At 39.6% G+C, this 21,139-nt stretch overlaps 1 protein-coding gene across 5 annotated transcripts in view; it reads left to right on the top strand.

Moving 5' to 3' along the window:
- The first annotated feature begins 1,333 nt into the window (after positions 1–1,333).
- Positions 1,334–21,139, top strand: part of CCNT2 (cyclin T2) — a 40,611-nt gene continuing 20,805 nt past the window's right edge. For 3 of the 5 annotated variants that reach the window (XR_004027277.1, XM_012502564.2, XM_003267597.3), the window contains exons 1-3: positions 1,340–1,524; positions 2,318–2,399; positions 19,319–19,447. Coding sequence is in view for 2 of the 5 variants with exons in the window: in XM_012502564.2 (XP_012358018.1) it covers positions 1,367–1,524; positions 2,318–2,399; positions 19,319–19,447 (369 nt within the window). In the remaining 3 variants the exon portion in view is untranslated. Of the gene's footprint in view, positions 1,525–2,317; positions 2,400–19,318; positions 19,448–21,139 lie in introns of all 5 variants that reach the window. The other 2 variants (XM_030801055.1, XM_030801054.1) reach the window with 1 other exon arrangement.

Here is a 21,139-nt window from a genome sequence, read left to right as displayed (position 1 = left end):
GGGATTACAGGCGTGAGCCACCGCGCCTGGCCTATTTTTTATTTTTGAGACAAGGTCTTGCTCTATCGCCCAGGCTGAGGTGCAGCAGCGAGATCTAGCTCACCGCAGCCTCCACCTCCTGGACTCAAGCCATCCTCCCACTTCAGCTGGGACTAACAGGCGCGCCACCAAGCCTGGCAAATTTTTGTATTTTTGGTAGAGACGGGGTCTCACCATGTTGCCCTTGCCCTCGAACTCCTGACCTCAACTGATCGGCCCACTGGACCTCCCCAAGCGCTGAGATTACAGGCGTGAGCCACGGTGCCCGGCCTCCAAATAGTTAAGACTTTAAACTTAGAAACCCTATTCACAACACAAACTCCGAGTGGAAGCTCTGCGGCATTTTCTTACAGGAAGAAATACAGGAGTTAATCAACAGGTATGTGGGATGTTCCCACATGAAATCCTAAATTTTAACTCAGTTCCTCTTGCACTATCTGATTCTCCCCAACCTTGTCTCGCAGAAACCACAGCGCGGCCTGAAAACACGCCCCGTCTAGATTCAACACCTCATTTAGAAACTCAATTTCTCGTTGCTAGTTGGATAGCGTTTGCCAAGTAATTTGAAAAAATAAAAATAAACCGGGTGGTCTGGGATTTAAACAAAATAATGTAGGGTGAAAAAAGCACTCAGGCGCGGACAGCCATGGAGCGTGACTTCCTGTGCACTCTTTCCCCGCCAGCTCCACGCCAGAGCCGCGCGCTAGGCGAAGACTGCTGGTGGCGGAGACTGTTGGTGGCGGAGACCGGAGTCGCACGCCTACGAGACTGCGCGGACCCGCCCGAAAGGAAAATGGAGGTAGTGGCGTGAGGCTGTAACAGTGAAGGGTATTTTTCTCTTTTTAAAGGGCCGCTAGCCCTCCCGTCAAAGGAAGCGCCCGACGGGCCTCCGAAGTACACGCCCAGGCCCACATAGCGCAGCCGCCCGACCGCCTCTCTCCACACCGGCCAGAGTCCACCCTCTCCCACTTTCCCCTCCCCTCCCCTCCCCGCCCCTTCGCCCCGCCAACCCTAGACCCGGCATGCGCTGCGCCGACCTTTTCCTTCCGAACCGACCCCCACCTTCGGCGCCTCCCAATGACAAGCGGCGCGGAGCATTGTGGTCCCGTGCGCAAGAGCGAAGCCGAGGGCAGAAAAAGAAAGCAAAAGACTAGGGCGAGCCAGCAGAGCGGGCCCTGCGCATGCGCAAGGGCGGAGGCGGTGGTGAAAAAGGGTGGTGCGTGGTCTACGGCAAGCGGAGTGGGGCGGGGTCGCGCGCCTTGGCGGGGAGTCCGCGAGCCAGGAGGGGCGGGGGGTGAATGAGGGAGCGGGCGGAGGAGGAAGTGTCATGGCGTCGGGCCGTGGAGCTTCTTCTCGCTGGTTCTTTACTCGGGAACAGCTGGAGAACACGCCGAGCCGCCGCTGCGGAGTGGAGGCTGATAAAGAGCTCTCCTGCCGCCAGCAGGCGGCCAACCTCATCCAGGAGATGGGACAGCGTCTCAATGTGTATCCTTTTCTATCCTCCGCCGTTCACGCCCTGTTTCTCCTGCCCGGTCGCCGGGCCTGGTGCCCCGCGAACATGGCGCCGCCGACCTGGGCCTTCGCTGGTCCTCGGCGCCGCGGTCAGGGAAGTAATGCTGCAGCTCGGGCAGCCGCGAGGGGCTAGCAGAGGAGGGGAGGAGGAGATAGGACCCCAGGAATGCGGGCCAGGAGCCTGCGTTGTGTAATCTGTTTGGGGCAGCGCGTGGTGGTGGCGGCGGGGGATGGGAGTGTGGCTCAGGCGAAAGAGGAATTTTAGGGATTATTGCAGAAAAAGGGCGGCTCCTTGGACTTGTCCCTGACCCCGAAGGGTTTGAGAGGTAGGAGGGTTAGCGATGCTGAAAGGCCTAAGTGTTTTCCTCAGCCTTTCCCGGCTCTCGTTGCCGGCTTGATGGCGGCTCTCTTCTACCTTGGGAGCTCACTGGAGATCTTTATGTTCTTGGCGTGGTTTTGTATGGGTGTGTGCGCGCGCGTTTCAACTGTTTCATTTTGAGTTTAGTCAGTCCTAGCCATTGATAATAGTTCCAGAGCCCTCAGCGCTGTTAGAGTGAAAAGATCAGCAGTTCTTATTCCCATTTATTTGGCGTCAAGCCTATTCTCTTCCTGCCGCCCCACCCCCCGCGGGCGTTTATTTCTTTATTTCCAGTTTGGGGTTTGGATTTGAATGGGAGGTATTGGAAAAGAACGGAATTTTCCATCAGAATTGTTCTGGGTATGAGATCTTGCTTTTGTCAGATATTTCCTAAATATTACGTTCCAGCTCTCAGCTTACAATAAACACTGCGATTGTTTATATGCACAGGTTTTATATGCACCATTCTTTCACCAAATTCAACAAAAATGTAAGTACTAGTTTGTTGTCTGTTTTAACTGCCCGCAAATTTGAGGGTAAATCGATACGCAGAAAAAAAGTTGGTTATTGCGCTGTTGGATTTAGTGTTCTGAATTAGTGGTAAACGTATATCACGTGATAAATATTTTGCTTCAAATGCGGGGTTTTTGTGTTTTTAAAATTTATGATGAATTAAACTGCAAGGCACTGTTAAGCTCTACCAGGCCTTTTAAGCTAAAAAAGAAAAACATTTATTTCTTTACAGAGTTATTACATAGATTTTCTTCATTTAAATTCTATACTTAACATTTGAATAATTTCAGTAGTGATATACAGTGGAATTGGGCAAGCCTGGTCGTTCTGTGATACATCTTAATTATGTTGGACTCATTGTTTAAAAGACTATCAATTGAGATTAAATTAATTATGACGTTCTTTTGAAAGAGCTATTTAGTAGAAATAATTTATTTCTTCATTTGCTAACTTAGTAATTTCTTAAGATGTCAAACATTTCTGTTTATCACGTTAGCATCAATTGTCTCCCAAAATTTTGGGTGATTCAAACGTCAACTCTTGCTTCAGATATAGTACGTCAGGGGTATGTTTGTGTATTATTTGTAAAATTTACACTGAATATTAAGGTACATAACCTGTAAACCTTGACAAATAGAGTAATGGCATTTTGTTGAAATGTTAATTTCATTTATGGAAGATACGAGTTTGGTGCATGTTGAGTAACATGCATACTGTGTTGTGTGTTAAAGAAAATTGCATATTGTTTAGCAATGTTTAACCCAGCTTTAATTCTATCTTTGTTACTTTTTATCATAGTTATTTTTAGAATATTATTCTGAAAGGTATGTGTAGACAAATGGACCAAAGAAGACTTTCTATTTGTGGATAGTCATTAGGACTTACTTGCTAAGAAAACAATCCTAGGAAAGATCCTCAGAATATTATTTTTGAAATGGAAGGAAAGGCTTCATGGTTTAGATTGAGTCCTACCTTAATCTCTTCGGATCCTATTTTGTTTATCAGTTTGGCATATAGGTTTATCTTGGACCATTTGTATTTTAATATACATTTGGGTCTCTTGAAGACTTCTTCTATTTCTTTTTTAAATCTGCATAATTCTTGCTCTGTTGCTTCTAGTTTCCTAGTTGTTTCTTGTGCATAACACTTAGATCAGTGATAGTGTTATGGAAGAGAAAGGAAGCCATTGGTGATAACATTTAGATTAAGGGAATTCAATTTTTATATAAATTGTCTCCAAAGGCAGTAGTGAACTAATGAATGTTAATATAAATGTGGCTTTCCTTACGTAACCCTGGATAATAATGGTAGAAATTACAAATCAAAATAGTTCTGACTATTCTTTATATGGCTATAGATGTCTCATTTGCTGAATCAGGCATACTTTTCTACTTCCAATAAATGATCTAGCCACAAGTCTTCATTTCTTTTATTTATTATTATTTTATTTATTTTTTTTTTTTTTGAGACAACGTCTCACTCTGTCACCCAAGCTGGAGTACAGTGGTGCTGTCACGGCTCACCACAACCTCTGCCTCCCTGGTTCAAGCTATTTGCCTGCCTCAGCCTCCCGAGTAGCTGGGACTACAGGTGTGTGCCACCACACCCGCCTAATTTTTGTATTTTTAGTAGAGAGGGGGTTTCACCATGTTGGCCAGGCTGGTCTTGAGCTACTGACCTCAGGTGATCCGTGCTCCTCGGCCTCCCAAAGTGCTGGGATTACAGGCACGAACCACCGTGCCCAGCCTTCTTCACTTCTTTGTTTTGAGCCCTCCTTATAATTTGTCTTTATGGCGTGGTTGGCGTGTTTTACAACAAATAGCCTGCTTAAAGCCAGAATTCACAACTTTAGATTGTCGTTTGCATTCTAGCTTTCACTATTTTACTTGAATGTTTTCCTTCAATAAAAAGGCCACGGTATTAATTGTTTATTACCTTCTTTAATGTCTTATTGTGTATGAAGGTAAACCGGCATTTTTACGTAGAGTCAGTAATAATTGAAATCTGTTCATTTCTGTTTTGAGAAATAATATTATACCCTTCATGTCTGTTGTCTTTTTTTACCTTTGCTATTATAATATCAAAAGTGGTTTTTATATTTGTGTCAGTGCACTTGCACCAATTGCAGAGCCTCACTTTCATCTTTTTTCCCCCGTTCTTTTAGGGCAAAGGGGGTGGTCTGAAATTGAATGTGAGTTGCTTTTAAATTTGTGTTATTCCACATCAGTGGGAAATTTTTTTCTATGTACTGAAATGTTATGGTAAACTTAAAAAAGCATGAATCTTCACCAGAGTAAACTGAACACCTTTCAGCAAATTAAACCCTATGAAATAACAAGCTTAAATAAGTTAAGATGCTAGTGACAAACTATATCTAGTCTTACAGTAAATATTAATAACATCCATTAACTGTGCGAAAATATTTTTAAATGTTCAGGTGACTTAATTGTATTTTCCCACATTGACATATTAAAAGTTTTAAAACCCCCAAAAGTAATGTGCTGTTGTATTAATATTTAAGAATAAAATCAGTATCAGCATGTTTTGGTGACCCAGAAATGGTCTCTTATCATTGAGTTCTTTTGTCAGTTACTCAGAGTTGAATAGCTGTCAGCAGTAAAGGACTTTTATATGTAGCCTAATTAGATAAATCTATACTTTGTTCACTAGATGCAATGAGGTTCATGTAATTGGAATTAATAAAGAATGGCCTTGCTGGATCAAGCTCAAAAATAAATTTAGTGAAGTGTAAAAGCCCTGGAGCCAAAATTGATGCCAAGGCATATACTGAGGGAAAGCACCCACCCCCCAAGTCACACTTAAGTAGATACTGACCCAGCTTCTCTTACAAACTCCTAATTTGGTCTTTTGTGATGCATTTTTTTTTCTTATACCAGTTCCAGGTCTCTTAAGATTAGGTTGTAAAGAGCACACCCTTTTCTAAGTATTTTTTTTGGTCATGGTCTGTTCTCATAGCACATCTCCAATTTATTTGATCTTTTCCATCTTCTCTTTACTTAGTTCCATTGCCTGTTTCTTGAGCTCTAGCAATCAGAACTCCATGTATAATATGCAAGATTTAAAGGCATTGTAGGGCCTGGCATGGTAGCTAATGCCTGTAATCCCAGCACTTTGGGATGCTGAAGTGGGCATATCTCTTGAGGTCAGGAGTTCAAGACCAGCCTGGCCAACATGATGAAACCCCATCTCTACTAAAAATATAGAAATTAGCTGGGTGTGGTGGCATGTGCCTGTAATCCCAGCTACTGGGGAGGCTGAGGCAGGAGAATCGCTTGAACCTGAGAGGCGGAGGTTGCAGTAAGCCGAGATCACATCACTGCACTCCAACCTGGGCAACAGAGCGAGACTCCGTCTCAAAACACAATAATAATAATAAAAAAATAAATAAATTTTGCTTTTTCTCCTGTTCATTTCAATTCATTGTTATACTCTGGTCATGTTTTACAGGAGTCAAATCAGCATGTGTTTCATTGTGAAGTCTAAGCAGGTGTTTATAGCTCACTTCTCTTTCTGCCTTTTAGTTTAATAAAGCAATAATTAATCCAAGAATAATCTTATGCCCAAGATCCATTAGCATTACTCAAAAATACTGCAGTGTTGCCCGGTAGAACTTTCTGCATAGCGCAAGTTTTGTGTATCTGTGCTCTTCAATGTAGTAGGTACTAACTTGTAAATTTGAGACGATTAGCCTAGATGATTTTTAAATTCCTTTTAAACTATAAATTACTTGGTTGAAATTTTATTAAGATCTCACTGAGCCAGGCACTTTATATTTGTCTTGTTTTCTCAGGTAAAGTATTCTCCTAAGGAAGCAGACGCAGTTACTAAGTGATTTGTCCAAAATTAAAATTATTACGTGGCTGGGATTTGAACCCAAGTCCTTTGCTTAATCCCAAACTGTAGTTCTCACTTTTTCCTATTCTAGTATATTTCAGAAGTAGAGCACAGTAGCAATTTATGCCAGTGATTTGTAAGATTTATAAAGTAAACAATGAAAAAACCTCAGATTTTGATTTGCCCACCGCATTGCACTAAATCCAATGAGGTCCTCTTTATAAGTCCCAAATTTCCTCTTTTTCAACGATACATCAGTGTTAGCATTTGTGCATTGTGTATAACTGTTTTTCCTTAGGGTGCTTTCTCTTTGCTTTCATGTGACTGTGCTCTGTCATGTTTTAAGACTCAGCTGAAGTTGCTACTCTTTCATAAAGCATTCCCCAGATAATGCTCTTTTCCATTTGTGAATTTATCTCTCTGATCTTACTTTTGAATCTTATTCACATCCAGTTGTATTCCATCTATTTGGGAGTTTATAGTGCTGTAGTGTAACTGTACATATATGAGATGAGTGTTTTCTTTTTAATTATAAAATATATAAAACCACCAAACAAATATATAGCTTAGTGGATTATTATAAAACAACCTTGTAATCACCAACCAAGTCAAGAAATAGAACTTTGCCAACTACCCCAGAATGCCTCCATGTGCTCAACTCAGTGTCGACCCCCTCCCTCCAAAAGTAACCAGTATTCTTTTTTATTTTTTTGAGATGGGAGTCTGGTCTTGTCGCCCAGGCTGGAATGCAGTGGCACAACCTGCGCCTCCTGAGTTCAAGTGAATCTCCTGCCTTAGCCTCCTGGGTAGCTGGGATTACAGGCGTGTGCCACCACGCCCAGCTAATTTTTGTATTTTTAGTAGAGACGGGTTTTCACCATATTGGTCAGGCTGGTCTCAAACTCCTGACGTCGTGATTCCCCCCACCTCGACCTCCCAAAGTGCTGGGATTACAGGCATTAGCCACCTTACCTGGCCCCAGTATTCTTACTCTAACAGTAATCACTTTCTTTATAGTTTTAGCACCCAGCTCTCCATTCCCAAATACCATAGACCTTGCTTATTATTAAAGATTTGGTAAGTCTTCGAAGTCTCTCAGTATGCATGTTTCCCCTCCATCCTTTTATGTCACCTAAGTTTTATCTGTTGAAGGACCCTAGAGTGTGTGACCTGTAGAGTTTCCAACTGTCTGAATTTTGCTGATTGTATACTCATGGTGCAGTTTACTGTGTTCCTTTGTTCTTGCATTCCTGGAAAAATTGATGATTAGATCCAGAAACTTAATCAGACTCCTGTTAGATCCCTTAGGCAAGACTATAGATGGTGTTAATGTTCTTCCGTCAGAAGGTCTAAAGTCTGGTTATCTCTCTTTGTAGTGTTAGTGGCTGCTGGTATTCAATGCCTGGGTCCTTTCATTCATTGGCGATACTCTAATTCTGTCATTTCTTTCTTACAAATTGGTATTTTTGTATTGGAATTCTTGATTCATCCCCTATATGGACACCCAGTGGTACATATCATATGGGATAATTACTTGATTTTTGCCGTTTTTGTGATATAATTCACATACTGTACATTTCACCCATTGAAAGTATGATTCCATGGGGTTTGTGGGGTTTTTCAGAATATTCACAGAGGTGTGCATCAATTTTTAGAAGTTTTCACTACACCAAAAAGAAACCCCCAACCCCGCAGTCATTTCTCCCTATTCTTCCCCCAGCCTATTAATAGACATTTCATTAATGGAATCATACAATATGTTGTCCTTTGTGACTGACTTCTTTCACTTACCGTATTTTCAAGGCTCATCTGTGTTGTTGTATTTATCAGTAGGTTGTTTATTTTTCTTGCTGTACTACCCATTATTCCACTGTATGGCTAGACCACATTTTAGATATATGTTCATCGGTTGGTGGATATTTGGATTGTTAGCCACTTTTTGGCTAATATGAATATTGCCGTTAAGAACATTTGTGTACAAGTTTTTATGTAGAATTGTGTTTTTGGTTTCTTTTGGGCTTATACCCAGGAGTAGAATTGCTGGATCATATGGTAACTCTAGATTCCAATAATGTTGGAAACTTGGCTAGCTGCCTTTTTTTTTTTTTTTGAGACTAGGTCTCGCTCTGACACCCGGGCTGGAGTGCAGTGGTGCATTCATGGCTCACTGCAGCCTCAACCTCTTGGGTTCAAGTGATTCCCCCACCTCAGCCTCCCAAGTAGCTGGGATTACAGGCACGTGGCACCACACAGTTAATTTTTTTAAATTTTTGTAGAGACGGGTCTCACCGTGTTGCCCAGGCCGTTCTTAAACCCCTGGACTCAAGCAGTCCTCCTGCCTTAGCCTCCCAACACTCAGCCTAAAGCAGCTCTTTGCAGTGTGATTTGTCACTTTAAGCACCACTCTTCTAATCTTTTCTTACACTGTCTTTGTGTGAACTGAATACTCTTTGGTTACTCATTTTTGTGAGATACGAACTTTAAAAAGGTGATGTACTTTCAGAGTGCTTTAATAATTTCACAGAGCTCCCTTTTCTGTTATTTTGTATAATGTTCAGAAGTGTGGCAGCTTACTTTCTGGGAGTTTCTGGCCCTCTTCCCCTCCACATTTTTAGTTTCTCTTTTCCATTGTTCCTATCTTGCTGATTGTGCTTTTCCTCCCAGTGGTTTCTCTTCAAACTGGAGTCTTGGAAGAGAACCTTGGGAGATCAATTTCAAAAGTTCGTAGAAGTTAGCTTCAGTCTTTTATTCCTTACTGTAGGTCTCTTGCATCCATCTACTTATTGGACTGGCAAAACTTCCAGTTCTAGCTGCTGTTCTCACATTGGCCTGCCATGATTTCCAGTGAATGTCTTTTGGCTCTTTGAGGTTCTTCTTCTATCAAGTCCAGCACGTGCCCCATTCCTTTGCATCTTGTTGCGCTGTGCTGTGTATGTTGACATAGTAGTCTGTTTTGTCCTCATTCATATATATTAGGAATTCCCTAGGAATGGCTTGTCATGTGATTTGGTTGTAACTATCCATGGGGTTTTGGTTTTGCTATCTTGTTGCTCTGTTTTTCTGTGGGGATTTAGGTATCCCCTCTGCAGCCATCATCTCAGAATTCTTCAGGTAAATCACTAAAAGTTTATCTTCATTCAGAAGATGATACACTCATTTTCAGTGGGACCACAATAGGCTATCATTTAAATGTACTTATAAATACTTCTGGGAAGATGAAGTTGATTTTTTTTAAAAGAATAAATCACTTGAAGTTTATGTTAAATAAGGAAGCTGTGGGAGAGTTCATTTATTGATAGGCATTACAAAGAATATATGATATTCTCGACTGATTTTCTCAAATTAATTCTGAAAGCTACTCTAGAACTTCCGCAGAAAGCTTTAAATGTTATTTTGAAACATGCTGCTCTTATCTGCCTAATTACAGGGATGCTGACTTCATGACTCTGTATTATTATACAAGTCTTATGAAGTATTCCTGAAGCCGCTTAAAATTTTTTTTGCAAAATTAAATGATTGTAAAATTAAATGATTGTGAAATAACTCATACCTTTTCTCTGCACACACAGATACATGTATATTTTAGCCCTGGTAATTTATATGCTTTTCTGTGGTCCTAGCTCATCCTTTTTGTTGAGTCATCGCATGGCAGAAGTGCAAGAGAGTGAACCCAGTCCTGCAAGATCCAAGGCCCTTTCAAACCATAACAAATTCTAAACTTAGGTGTATAGAGTAGAATAGGTGTATATATTAACAAATGTGCATTGAGTGTTTGCATTGGCCAGGGCATACAAATGTCTCAGTATAAAATCAGACAGATTTTATATAGTTTATAAACTGATTTTCAAGGCCATTTCAGAACAGGAGTTTTGTTTTTAGTATTAATACCTAAAATTGGTTAAGGTAATTTTTTAAGTGCAAATCCAATTAGATCACTGCATTTTATTATAAACATACATTTACATTCTAGGGAGTACATATTTACACATGTTCTAGGGATTAGGGGAAACGATGGAATCTCCTTACCACTCTGCATTTTCTGGTGTTAACCTAATATTTTACCCTTAAATAAGCTAAGGCTCTGATTGTTTAGTGACATATTACATACTCTTTATATGGCTATATATAAGGAAATACATGTAACGTGAATTTTTCTCTACATTATTTGGAGCTGAGATAGAAAAAGAAATGGACGAGAACTGTAGAAGTCACCATTTGTTGTTAAAAGTTAAAAGTGAAGTTAATGGCTTGTGCTAAGTTGACAATATGCAGTTCTCCTGCCTCAGCCTCTCAAGTAGCTGGGATTATAGGCATGTGCCACCACACCCGGCTAATTTTAGTAGACATGGGGTTTCACCATGTTGGTGAGGCTAGTCTCGAACTCCTGACCTCAGGTAATCCACCTGTCTTGGCCTCACACAGTGCTGGGATTACAGCATGAGCCACCATGTCCGGCCTCACATTATATTTCTTTTTTTTTTTTTTTTTTTCTGAGACAGAGTTTCACTCTTGTTGCCCAGGCTGGAGTGCAGTGGCGCGATCTCGGCTCACCACAGCCTCCACCTCCCAGGTTCAAGCAATTCTCCTGCCTCAGCCTCCCAAGTAGGTGGGATTACAGGCATGCCCCAACATGCCCGGCTAATTTTGTATTTTTAGTAGAGCCGAGTTTTCTCTATGTTGGTCAGGCTGGTCTAGAACTCCCGACCTCAGGTGATCCGCCCGCCTCGGCCTCCCAAAGTACTGGGATTACAGGCATGAGCCACCATGCCCAGCCTATATTTCTATTTGACAATGATGGTGTGGGCTATAGTCATTTGTATCCACTAACAAATTGAATTACTATTGGCCATTCACACTATAGTAATTCCTTCCAAAGGCAAATGTGCACTTTCACACTAATCTTAAACTGAGGGTTCATTTAGAAGTTGAAAAAAAAAATGGGAAAGATGTTTCTTCTGTGGCCAAAAATTGGCAGATAATGAAACTTTATATAGTTCCATGCTTAAAAAGAAATACCTGAGAGGACAGGAAGAGAAAATTCTGAGGGTTTGGGGGCAATCTTTAAATGATGCAAGGATTCAGAGAGGATACCAGGTATTTCCACACCCCCACCCCAAAGTAGCTATTTCAGTTACTTTGTGTTGCTATAACTCCGCAATTGGGGTTTTGAATGCCTAGTGTGAGTAACTGTTTGAATTGATATGGTTCACTTTATGTAGTCTTAAATATCTGTTAAAATTATTTTTGTTACCCAAACAAGCAAATTAATAATTTTATGAAATAATTGCTTTTTAAAAAATAATTTAATTGCATGATGTAAATGCCAAAATGTTACTTGCTGTTTAAGAAATTGATATTCTCAAAACAAAACCTGATTCTACTTTTAAATTAACAAATGTGTGATAAAGTTATACATAGTTAAGATGCATATTGTTTATTAGTATTTGTTATGTTATGATTAGGCTTTCGGTTTCCTTGAAGTTTCTTTTGTTAGTGCATGCACACTACATCTGTGGAGATCTGGCCAGGCATGGGGGCTCACACCTGCAATCCCAGCACTTTGGGAGACCGAGGTGGGAGGATTGAACCCAGGAGTTCAAGACCAGCCTGGGCAAGTTGGCAAGACCCTGTCTCTACAAAAATTAATTTTAAAAAAAATTAGCCTGGCATCTTGGTGTGTGCCTGTGGTCCCAGCTACTTGGGAGGCTGAGGCAGGAAAATTGCTTGAGCCCAGGAGGTTGAGGCTGCAGTGAGCCACATTCATGCCACTGCACTCCAGCCTAGGTGACAGAGCAAGACCCTGTCTCACAAACAAAGAGAGAGAGAGAGAACTAATAAATAGATGCCTTTTTTTTTTTTTTTTTTGAGACAGAATCTTGCTGTGTTACCCAAGCTGGAGTGCAGTGGTGTAATCTCAGCTCACTCCAGCCTCTACCTCCTGGGTTCAAGCGTTTCTCCTGCCTCAGCCTCCCTGAGTAGCTGGGATTACAGGCATGCACCACCATACCTGACTAATTTTTGTATTTTTAGTAATGACAGGGTTTTACCATGTTGGCCAGGCTGGTCTTGAACTCCTGACTTCAAGTGAGCCACCTGGCTTGGCCTCCCAAAGTGCTGGGATTACAGGCATGAGCCACCCCGCCTGGCCTAAATAGATGTCTTTAACGTTAGCTGCTTAAAAAAAAAAAGAGAGAGAGAAGGAGAGATACAACTCATATACCGTAAAATCCACCTATTTAGAATGCATAATTCAGTGGCTCCCACGGAGTTGTGCAACCATCACCACAATCTATGTTTAGAATATTTTTATCACCCCAAAAAGAAACCTGGTTCCTGTTAGCAGCAGTTCACCAGTCCCACTCCCCTTCCCAACCCTGGGCAACCCCTAAATTATTTTCTGGTCTCTGTAGATTTGCCCATTCTGGACATTTCATATAAATGGAATCATGTATATATGGTCTTTCACGAAGCATGTTTTCAAGGTCCATTCATGGTGTAGAATGTATTAGTACTTCATTCCTTTTTACGCAGAGTAATTAATATTCTATTCGTCATGCGGCTGTACCTCCTTTTATTTATCCATTGATCAGCTGATGGACATTTGGGTTGATTACACTTAGCCATTCCACTGGATATTATGAATAATGCTGCTATGAACATTCATGTACAAGTTTTTATGTGAACGTATGTTTTCATTTCTTACGGGTGAGAGATACATGAGAGTGGAATTGCTGGATTGGTATGGCAACTTTAGACTCCAGTAATCTTTTTGGATAGCTTTTAAAAAACATTGTGAGGAACTGCCAAACCATTTTCCAAAGTAGCCATACCATTTTGTGTTCTCACAATGTGTGAGGGTTCCAATATCATCACATTTCTCATCTTTTTTTTATTGTAGCCATCCTAACGGTGTGAAATGATATCCCCCATTCTATGCATTGTCCTTTTTATGTTCTTGGTGGTATTTGCAGCACAAACATCCAGTTTATTAATGTTTTTCTTCTGTAACTTGTGTTCTTGAAAGCATATCTAAGAAACCTTTACCTGAACTACAGTCATAAAGATTTATTTGTCTTTTCTTTCAAGAGCTTTATAGATTTAGCTCTTACATTTAGGTCTGTGATTCCTTTAGAGTTAGTTTTCATGTATGATGTAAATACGGATTTGAATTTTTTTTTTTTTTTTTTTTTTTTTTTTGAGATGTCTCGCTCTGTCCCTCAGGCTGGAGTACAGTGGCGCCATCTCAGCTCACTGCATGCTCCACCTCCCAAGTTCATGCCATTCTCCTGTCTCAGCCTCCCAAGTAGCTGGGACTACAGGCGCCTGCCGCCACGCCTGGCTAATTTTTTGTATTTTTAGTAGATACGGTAGAAACGGGGTTTCACCGTGGTAGCCAGGATGGTCTCGATCTCCTGACCTCGTGGTTCACCTGCCTTGGCCTCCCAAAGTGCTGGGATTACAGACATAAGCCACCATGCCAGGCTCTTTTTTTTTTGGTATTTGAATATACAGTTGTCCCAGCACCATTTGCTGAAAAGAGTTCTTTCTCCCACTGAATTTTCTTGGGATTGTTAGTGAAAATCAATGGATCATAAATGTAAGCATTTATTTCTGGACTCTAGATTCTATTCCATCCCCTTATGCAGACCACATAGTCTTGATTACTGTAGCTTTGTAATAACTTTTGAATACAGGAAATACGAGTCTTCCAACTTTGTGCTTTTTCAAGATTGTTTTGGCTATTCTTAGTCCCTTGTATATCCATGTGAATTTTAGGATCAAGCTCATCAGTTTCTGCAAAAAAAGGAAGCTGAGATTTTTATAGGGATTGCATTGAATCTGTAGATAAATTTGGGGAGTACTGCCATCTTCGTGATAATCTGTTCGAAGGAAAGTGGCCTTTTGTAACATTTATGTAGTATATTTGAATGCCTGTGCAATGTTAATGTTCTTGTCTCACAATACAAGTCATTTTTTGTCCTTTTGGTTTTTTAAGAGAAGGGATCTCACTCTGTTGCCCAGGCTAGCCTCAAACCCATGGACTCAAGCAGTCCTCCCACCTCAGCCTCCCAGGTAGCTGGGACTTAGAGTGGTATTTTTTAGTATTTATTGTAGGCTGTTAGGAGCTGTGTCTATATAAGAGAGTAGATAGAGCCTTAACTATGAAATACTAAGTATACTTTATAAGTTGATTTTTTTTCATTTTTTCTTTTTTGTTTTTTTTTTTTGAGACAGTCTCACTTTGCCACCCAGCCTGGAGTGCAGTGGTGCTCGCTGCAACCTCCGCCTCCCAGGTTCAAGCGATTCCCCTGCCTCAGCCTCCCAAGTGGCTAGGATTACAGGTGTGTGCCACCATACCTGGCTAATTTTTTTGTATTTTAGTAGAGACGGGGTTTCACCATGTTGATTTCGAACTCCTGACCTGTTGGTCTCAAACTCCTGACCTCAGGTGATCCGCCCATCCCGGCGTCCAGAAGTGCTGGGATTACAGGCATGAGCCACCATGCTCGGCTGATATTTTTTCTTTTTTAGAAACATTCGTAGTGCTCAGGTACTCCCCACTAAATAATTTTTTAAATGCCGGTTATGTTAACCATTTTCAGTATATTGTTTAAGTATAATGTAGCTACTCTATGGAAATCAAGCCTTATTCTCTTAATCAGTACTGCTTTTCAGCAATATTGAATACTGATATTTTGGGGCCGTTATTAACCCAGCTTTCTTTTTAATGTAATTAGGTATCTTAACATCCAGCTTGAAGATTTTTTTTAATTTTTTAATACAAATTTTCTTTCACGTCAGTCTTTCACTCACATAATTATTTGAGTAAGAAAACAACTAAAATGCCACACTGGGTTAATAACATTTTCTGCAATTCCTTAATGCTGGTGTTTCTAGTGCAGCAAAATTAAGGATTTAAACCACTTTTTAACAATGTGCTGGAATTTTGGTTTGATAAGCTCACACTTGGCAAATGCCAGTTAACAAATGGGCATTTTGACTTATTCCACTTCCTTCTTTGTCGGCTTGTTACCTCTCTTGTCTTTCCTCTACTTTCCTTTTCTTATTCTAAGACCTTCTTTCTATAAGCCTGTAGTAAGGTTATACAACTATCCCTTCTCCTAAACTATAGCCTTAGCAAGAAATTTCCAATTTCTGAGCTGTGATAGTCTGACTAGAGCTTGCTGAATATTTATTAATGGAGTCCGTTTCAAGGCACTGAAAATAGTTATCCTAGTGTTAGTCAGGGATTGGATAGGGAGGTGTTCAGGGCAATTAAGGGCAAGGGGAGAAATGGCATCACTAGCCTATAGAACCTAAAGATGAAAAACAAGAACAGGTTAGAATGAACCTGTTGGTAATAGTAAGTGAAAAGCAAACTTGGAAGCCTTTTCTTTGCTTCTGTTGGGGTTTTCCTGGACTGGGAGATTTAATGTTGAAGAGTAATCAGATAGCTTTGGCTAGTTTTTAAATACAAATGCACCCACAAAGTGTTTGCACAGGATTAATTATTAATATTAAGAGAATAAGGACTAGAATGATTCATTGAAACTGAATACAGCCATCTTCGGTGACTTAGAAATTACCCAGACTTTTTGTTAACTCAGCCTGACCTTGCCTCCGCTATCAAGGTTGAAGCCAGCAGTGGAGAGTGAAGAATATCAGCAGTAAGGGTATCAGGAGCAGAGAGGGGAGACAGCAGCCAGGAGTGGGCAGGAGGAGAAAAAATGGAGAAGGAAGGGAGTCAGATCAAGAAGTAGGAATGGAAACAAAAAGGACTAAAAAAGAGAAGGAGTGAAAGGAATACGCATGTAAATCATTGAAGTAATGTCAAGTATCATAAATTCAGTGTTTGGATATGCTTGCTTAGACTGCAGCAAGACCCTCCAAGAATTAAGTTTACCTGTGAAAGGAAGAAGGTGAGCAAGAGAGAAGGGAATTTAAAAAATACACTTGTTAAATTGTTTTTTAAATTTAAAATCAGCATTAATATGCACAATTTTTAAAATTTTTCAACATAATAATAATATTTGAGTCATAGTACTAGGGAGCACTATTCTAAGTCCTGTGTATATTGGTTCATTTAATCCTCACACAACTTTACAAGCAGGTACTATTAATATTTCTCCCATTTTACAGATGCAGAAACTGAGCCAGAAAGAGAATAAGTAAATTGTCTAGGCTAGTCAGATCACAGAGCCAAGATTCCACTTGAGGCAGCATGGCTACAGCTGTCTCTGTCAGCTCTATCTACCTCCCTGTCTCCATGATTTGTATGATATATTTTATAGAAATTTGTCTTGTTTTGAGAATGTTACATTTACTTGAAATAGTTACATATCTGCTAGAGTAACAAACTCATGACAGTATTCAGAGTTCAAACAGTTCTAGACACTATTCGCATTCCTTTTACTTTTTTCCCTTTAATTTGAGAACCTTTATTAAACTAGGTCCAAAATACGAAAATAAATAGTGCATGGTCCCTGTCCTCAGTGAACTGAATCTCAGTTTGTAATTGTTTGGTTACCTGAACCAGACCAGCTGTACTCCTCCAACAATGCTGGTGTGAATTATTTGGCTTGAACCAAGCTCGCATGTGCCAGTGAATGTTTGTTGGCTTCAAAAGTATACTCACCTTTAAAAGCTGTGGACCAACTAGTAATATTTGTTACCCAGAACATTTGGAATTCTTTTAAGCCTCACAACAAAATCACCTTCCATACAAAAAGTAGTAGTACCTAGTTTGATCACCTTCCTTAATCATCCTTGAAATTAAAGCCTCACATGGATACTCACAAAATATTTATCTAGAAAGGTGTTTTGTTTTGTTTTTACAGCCTTGATGGAGGAAAATGTTTGCAGGTTATAGAGAAGGAATGTGAATGGAATTAGTGGATTTCACCAGGAACTTTGGAAGAGTGTTGGTGTTAGTGTTTAGTTGGAAAGTATTTCTTGATCAGTGTCTTTCAGGCAAGTAAGAGAAATTCTGGATCATCTGACAGGAAGGAATTTTAAGTACTAAATTTGGTCTAATTTGACTTTTGACCTGAGCCTCTGTTGCTTTACTCTGACAAATAGTTTTAGCATTTGAAGGCTTAATTAGCCATTCCTCTGTTAGACATGAATAATGATAATAAATGAGAGATTGTGGGAAACTGAGAGTGTCTTCATTTTCTTGAATGTCTTATGTGGGCATCAGCTCTCAGATTTTTATAGTGGCATTTGGAATACTTTGAATTTAATATTGGTGCCATTATATATTATACATATTCATTCAACAAATTGAACCACAGCCACATGGTGCTAAATACTAGGAACACAAATAAAGAACTCTGTTCTGTGTTCAAGCTACTTCCAGACTAAATTACTCTTTTGAGCATTCTCAATTTTTCTAATCCTTTCCTTGTTGTAATTTTAAAAGGAAGAAATAAGTTGAAAGCCAAATTAAAATTATTCACTCGTTTTAAGGTAACATTATTTCTAGTTCTTGGGAGCCAAACTCTATTTTACATCTGTTTTAAAGATTTAGCAGAAAGAAAACTTCTTGAAGTCATTTTTACTTCATTTACACATCTGCAAATGCAGTTGGACTAGAAAGGTCCTTTTCAGATCCTAAATCCAGTGATTAAGTTTCATATTACATTTTAAAAGATCTCATACCGAAAGGATCCACTGTCCCTCTGTCAGAAATTTTCTTCACCTCCAGTTTGGCATTGTTTCTGTACGGTAATTGTTGACCACCCCCAAGGCATAGTGAGGCTCAAATGTTCGTCTCTTGAAAAATGAGTACTCAAATCTTGACATTTAGAAATTATCTTCCCATGGGAAATTTCTTGAATGTAATCTTAAAACATTATTTGAGTTTATTTTATGCCTATTTTCTAAGTCCGCAGTTACTTGGTTTATTATTAACTTTTGGGGTACATATTCAAACTTCATGTTTCTCTGTCTTAGTATCTTTGTAGTGCTTGTGTTCTTATACTTCTGTCCCAAGGACCTAATTTACTGAGCTAAAAAAAAAAAATTGCTAATTTCTGGATCTCTGATTGGCAAAGTTTCTACTGTATTGGTTTATATTACACGCTTATACCCCAGTGTTGTAGCTGCTTTCATTATTGCTATAGTTAAGTAATAGAGATAATTAAGTAACAGTTTTATATTCAGAATCCTCCTTATTTTGCCCTCTAGGTGGTTTTTCTGTTCCTTCAACAAGATAGTGAAGGTATCTTCACTATCTTGTGTGGCAGTTATAGCCACACAATGAATCATTGCTTGATTTAAAAGAGTACTAGAAAATGGTGACTCTGTGCCTAGACAAGGAGTATAGTGGGTATACTTGATCCACTTTTCATCTTTTTTTTTTTTTAGGTATAGCATCATCTTTTTGCTTATTTTCTTCTTTGCCTCCACAATGTGCAAATTAATATTATTTAAACTTTCTCTTTAGCATTTTTAGTATGTTCAGTCAACTTACTTAGTATGTCTTTTCCCTTTTCCCCTTTGTTCTGTGTGCAAAACTAGTAAAACAGATTTGTAGATTAGTTCTATTTAATGAATAACTTTATTAAAACTATTACATCAGTCTTGTCATAGCCCACCTCACAGTTCATACTATTAATATTGCATTCCTTCCTTGCACACCTCCCCCCTTAAAAAATAGAGGGTTTGGGCTGGGTGCGGTGGCTTACGCCTGTAATCCCAGCACTTTGGGAGGCCAAGGCAGATGGATCACCTGAGCTCAAGAGTTCGAGACCAGCCTGGCCAACATGGTGAAACCCTGTCTTTACTAAAAATACAAAAATTAGCCGGTGTGGTGGTGCATGCCTGTAATCCCACCTACTCAGGGAGGCTGAGGCAGGAGAATCGCTTGAACCTGGGAGGTGGAGCTTTCAGTGAGTCGAGATCACGCCACTGCACTCCAGCCTGGGCAACAGGAGCGAAACTCCACCTCAAAAAAAAAAAAAAAAAAAAAAGAAGAAAATAGAGGGTTTTTTGAAATGTATTTATTTTTAAATGACCAGAGTTTTATCTTTTCTGCAGATAATATCGTCTACTGCATTGTTTTTGGCTGCAAAAGTGGAAGAACAGGCTCGAAAACTTGAACATGTTATCAAAGTAGCACATGCTTGTCTTCATCCTCTAGAGCCACTGCTGGATACTAAATGTGATGTATGTAAATACTGGGTTTTTTATTTTTCTTTGTAAATTTGAAACTTTTTTGTAATGTAGGCCTAACAAAAATACACAGTTCAATTAGTGTTGCCTTCAAAATGCTGCTTATTTTATTACCTCTTAGGAATGCAATGCCAGGAAGCAGCCTGGCAGAAAAACATATCATGTATGTTCATGAATTTGGATGTCATTCTGAATTATAGAAGGCTTTGATTGCAGATGCTTTGTTGATTCAAAGATACTTTTGTTTCACGTTTTGTTGTTCAGAGTTATGATACATGTAGAGGGTAAGTCCTATCACCTCCACTGGAAGCTGTGTCTGAGACCAGAATATAAATAACTCCTTAAATTGTCAACAGATGAAGGAACAGAAAATCTTCTGAATTTACCCCTAGATGAGTAGTCTTTTTAAAGTATTATTCCTTTTTTAATGCATGTACTACTATTTATCTCTCTGATACATAAAGCTGCATTTTATTATGCTTTCATGAGCTGCATTTTTTTAGTATTTTAATTTTCCTAGAGTAATGTTCCTTTCCAGACAACTTTATCATCAACATTGTAATAGACCTTATTTGAAAGAACTATTTTAAATTTTTCTGACCTCTTAAGATGGAAGTTAGAATTGTGGCCCTTTAAAAATTTTCGGCCAGGCGCAGTGGCTCATGCCTGTAATCCCAGCACTTTGGGAGGCCAAGGCAGGTGGGTCACCTGAGGTCGGGAGTTTGAGACCAGCCTGACCAATATGGAGAAACCCCATCTCTACTAAAAATACAAAATTAGCCAGGCATGGTGGCACGTGCCTGTAATCCCAGCTACTTGGGAGGCTGAGGCAGGAGAATCACTTGAACCCGGGAGGCAGAGGTTGTGGTGAGCCGAGATCACGCCATTGCACTCTAGCCTAGGCAACAAGAGTGAAACACCGTCTCAAAAAAAAAAATTTTTTTCTCTAGCATCTCGAGTTATTTAATCAGGAACTTTTACCCATTGAATGACTAACAGATTATATTAATTCAAAGTCCAGATTAATTTAAGCTTCAATGGAACTATATCTGATTTTATTAATGGCAAGTTGTATCATAGATGTTGGCTTTAAGGGAGTAAACTATTACTGTAGCCATTAAATAATAGGTTGTCATTATTTAAAGATAATTCCTACAGTTTCTATTAACTGTACAAATTCAGAACTATTTCTTGGGGTACTGTTTAAATAATAGAAATTGACCGTTTTAAAAATCAGCTCAATAATCTTTCAAAGTAGAGCATAAATCAAATGAAAGGTACTTTTACTCTCTGGCTTTAGCAATATGTCCTTACAAAAATGAGTATAGGTATATTCATATCAGTAATATAGTATTTCCTTATCACTTTGGTCAATTGTCATGATTTCAGAATAGGACAGCAGTAAATTTTTCATATCCTTTATTTCCAGAGTAATTGTAATAGACGGATAATTTCTTGAAATTGAGTAAGGAGGTTCTCTGGTATTTATGTCCCCATGGGTATGAAATACATTATTTTGGTATGTTTGGTCGTTTCTAAGGTGGCAGGGAAGTTAATTCTAAAATTAACCTCAGTGACTTACTGTGACTTTTGAGGAATTACCACATGAAATGTCCTAGAGTGAGTTTGTAAGCCAGGTTTGGGTTAAAGGCAGGTTTGAGTTGGATGTTTTTAATTGACTTGGTG

This window comes from Nomascus leucogenys, chromosome 20, assembly GCF_006542625.1.
Source record: "Nomascus leucogenys isolate Asia chromosome 20, Asia_NLE_v1, whole genome shotgun sequence".
Classification (NCBI taxonomy): Eukaryota; Metazoa; Chordata; class Mammalia; order Primates; family Hylobatidae; genus Nomascus; species Nomascus leucogenys.
This window is presented reverse-complemented; position numbering and strand designations above follow the sequence as displayed.